General features: G+C 44.3%; 1 protein-coding gene across 2 annotated transcripts in view; it reads left to right on the plus strand.

Moving 5' to 3' along the window:
• The first annotated feature begins 832 nt into the window (after positions 1-832).
• lonrf1 (LON peptidase N-terminal domain and ring finger 1) overlaps positions 833-2,781 on the plus strand; it is a 10,947-nt gene continuing 8,998 nt past the window's right edge. Inside the window, exons 1-2 of one of the 2 annotated variants that reach the window (XM_013912917.1) lie at positions 833-1,600; positions 2,634-2,711. In XM_013912917.1, coding sequence (XP_013768371.1) covers positions 991-1,600; positions 2,634-2,711 — 688 coding nt within the window. In that variant the 5' untranslated portion in view covers positions 833-990. The remainder of the gene's footprint in view (positions 1,601-2,633; positions 2,712-2,781) is intronic. The other variant, XM_005741086.1, reaches the window with a different exon arrangement.

The following is a 2,781-nucleotide window of genomic DNA, read 5'->3' on the forward strand; positions in this document are numbered from 1 at the left end:
AGATAGATAGATAGATAGATAGATAGATAGATAGATAGATAGATAGATAGATAGATAGATAGATAGATAGATAGATAGATAGATAGATAGTCAAGAAGACATTCGTATGGAAGAGAAACAGGGAAAAAGGCTGTCATGGTTTGGAACAACACCAATAGTATTTCAGCTAGATTTTGATTCACTGTGCAATACCATCTGGAAACCATCTGATTGGCAACAGCTTCATATATCAGTATGACAATGATCCCAAACACACTGCCACTGCAGTAAAAGCATACCGGGGTAGAAAAACACACCTCCCCAGACACCGAACCTCAAGCCCTGTTACCTTTGGAGAAAGGTAATTTCCCCTTACATAAATAATATGGCTGTGACGTAATCCTAGCAGTGACCGGGTGTTGTGATCTTTGCTTTTCTGTGCAAAACTTTCTAAAAAACCAAACAGTAAATATTTCCGGCAGCAAATGAAAGTATGAAACTACACTGAGAAAGTCGAAAGAACAAGGAAAACATAAGGTGCATGAAATTAATTACATAAAACTGACACTTGGGAAAGTGTTACAAAATCGTATTACACAAGCAGTTATGAATGCCTTTTAGTAGGTTTCCTATTTCCCCTGGTTTCAAAACCTCCCGCTCAAACTTTCGCAGTAATATGGCTTCGGTTTGGTTTTATTTGACTGTAAAGGACTTGGGGGGGGGGGTTAAGAAGTTCCAGTTAGAGCGTTGACATTTAGCACACTGGCAACTTTACTACGTCTCTTCCGTAGTTATGAAACTTTCAAGCACAGGTTTTGTAACCGAGAGGTCCCGACCAATCACGGCACGAGTCTGCTGCTCACGTGACAATTATTTTTTTATGTAACAATCGGGTATCTATGGGAAAGTGCGTTCAATATACCGCTGAGGACCACGGCAGCCGTAAAATGTATAAACACGTTAGCAGTAAGTCTCTATAACATATTATTGCTCATCTTTTTAGACGCTAATATGTCGCTCCAGCCGCAAGCGGCGGACGCCCTGGAGGAGAGAAGCGCCTTCTTCATCGGTGCTGACTCTGGCAACGTCTCTGAAGAGGAGAACCACCATGAACTTATACTTCAGAAAGCTAACGCTCTAGCGTCCGAAAACTGCCTTAGAGAAGCCATTGACTGGTTTTCAGCTGCTATGCGGTACAGTCCTGTGCAGCCCAAGCAGCTCAGCACTTTCGTGGACTGTATCCTCCGCAACTTTAAGAGGAAAGCGGCCGGGCCAGAGCCGCTGTCGGGCCGTAGTAGCCGGGATGCGGCGGAGAGCTCCGCGGAGGAGGACGTGCTGGGGTGTCCTAACTGTCACTGCTTTCTAGGTGAACCCGTGACCTTAGCCTGTGGACATTCATACTGTAAACGATGCTTACAGCGACGGCTGCTTGACAAATGTAAACTGTGTACTGAACACGTGAGGGGCGAGGAGAAAGTGAACGTGATTTTGTGCGGACTACTAAGTAAATGGTTCCCGGAGGAGGTGAAAAAATCGAAAAAAGTAATGGAAGTGGACGCACTCTGTAGAAGAAAACTCTACCAAGAAGCCGTGGACCTAGCAACCGACGTGATTCAGTCAGGTCAGTGTTGTTAACAGTGCCAGCCGTGCACTCGGGAGAGGTGTGTCTACTGCGCACTCTCACCGAGCAGGCATGACTGGAGTGCGGATGTGTTATTACTTAAGCAGCGTTGTGTAGTAGTGACGGGAGCGGGATACGTGTATGGCCCCTGCCCTCAATGGGTTCAGAGGCGACAACATGGTGACCAACATTTTTTTAAAGTAGTAATTACTTAATTTCATGTGTTATACTGACGCCAGTCTCCTCTTGCTCTGCCTATCTGCTGGGCCCAGCTTACGAAATGGCACAAGATGGGCATGCGCGCTTTGTGCACGTTGCGTAAGGCAGGTCGTGACACATATTGGAGCAGGTTTTGTAACTTCTTATGGGGGGAGGGCGGTTGTATTTTGTAATTGTTATGTCTGGACGAACCACGGTTTCATAAATGTCTTAGAAGGTGCCGGGGGTCCGTATGCACACCCAGCAAAGGCAGCAAGTTATGCAATGAAAGAAACTAAACCAGGCTGGTTTATTTATTTGTAGTTAGCCTGCTAGTGATGTGGGAGGTTTGTTGGCATTGAGTTTCGCAGGTGCAGATGCAAGTATCGATAGGAAACCCCTATGTGGGTGTATTAAAGTGAGTAATGCTCCTCTGTCCGGTAAAAACAAACTAGTCATACTGTAAACTGCCCGCATGTACACTGAGTTCCCAGGTTAAAGAGGACAGGCCAGAGGATGGCATACCCTGCCTTCGTGAAAACAAAAATAGAAAGTAAAGCAGTGTGATGCATTGTGGGTATGCTGCTGTCTTACAAGAAGAACAGGCTTTCTTTTCCTTCTTTTTTTATTTCCGAATTACTAAATTTCTGATTACTTTCAATCACACAATGAAGGAAATCTAGTCTATTCATTAAACTTGTGCTGTTATAGTAATTAGGATAGTAGTTCTATAGCCTGGCAGCTTGACAGTAGGTCTGGAAAACTGCTTTGGACCTTCATGTGATTTAATATCCCATGTAACATGCTGCATCCTTCTTGACCTCTTGTTACTCAGAAATTAGCAGCACAATATCAGGATGTTTAGCGAAAGAGTTCACGTGTTCCAGGAACCCCCAGGGACTCAGACTTGAAGGTACGTCTTAGTTAATCAGAAAAAATGAATTGCATTTGATAGTTTGAGTAACTTAAAGCAAAACTTTACC

Source organism: Pundamilia nyererei, unplaced genomic scaffold (genome assembly GCF_000239375.1).
Source record: "Pundamilia nyererei isolate P.nyererei 1_Seehausen unplaced genomic scaffold, PunNye1.0 scaffold00107, whole genome shotgun sequence".
Taxonomy (NCBI): Eukaryota; Metazoa; Chordata; class Actinopteri; order Cichliformes; family Cichlidae; genus Pundamilia; species Pundamilia nyererei.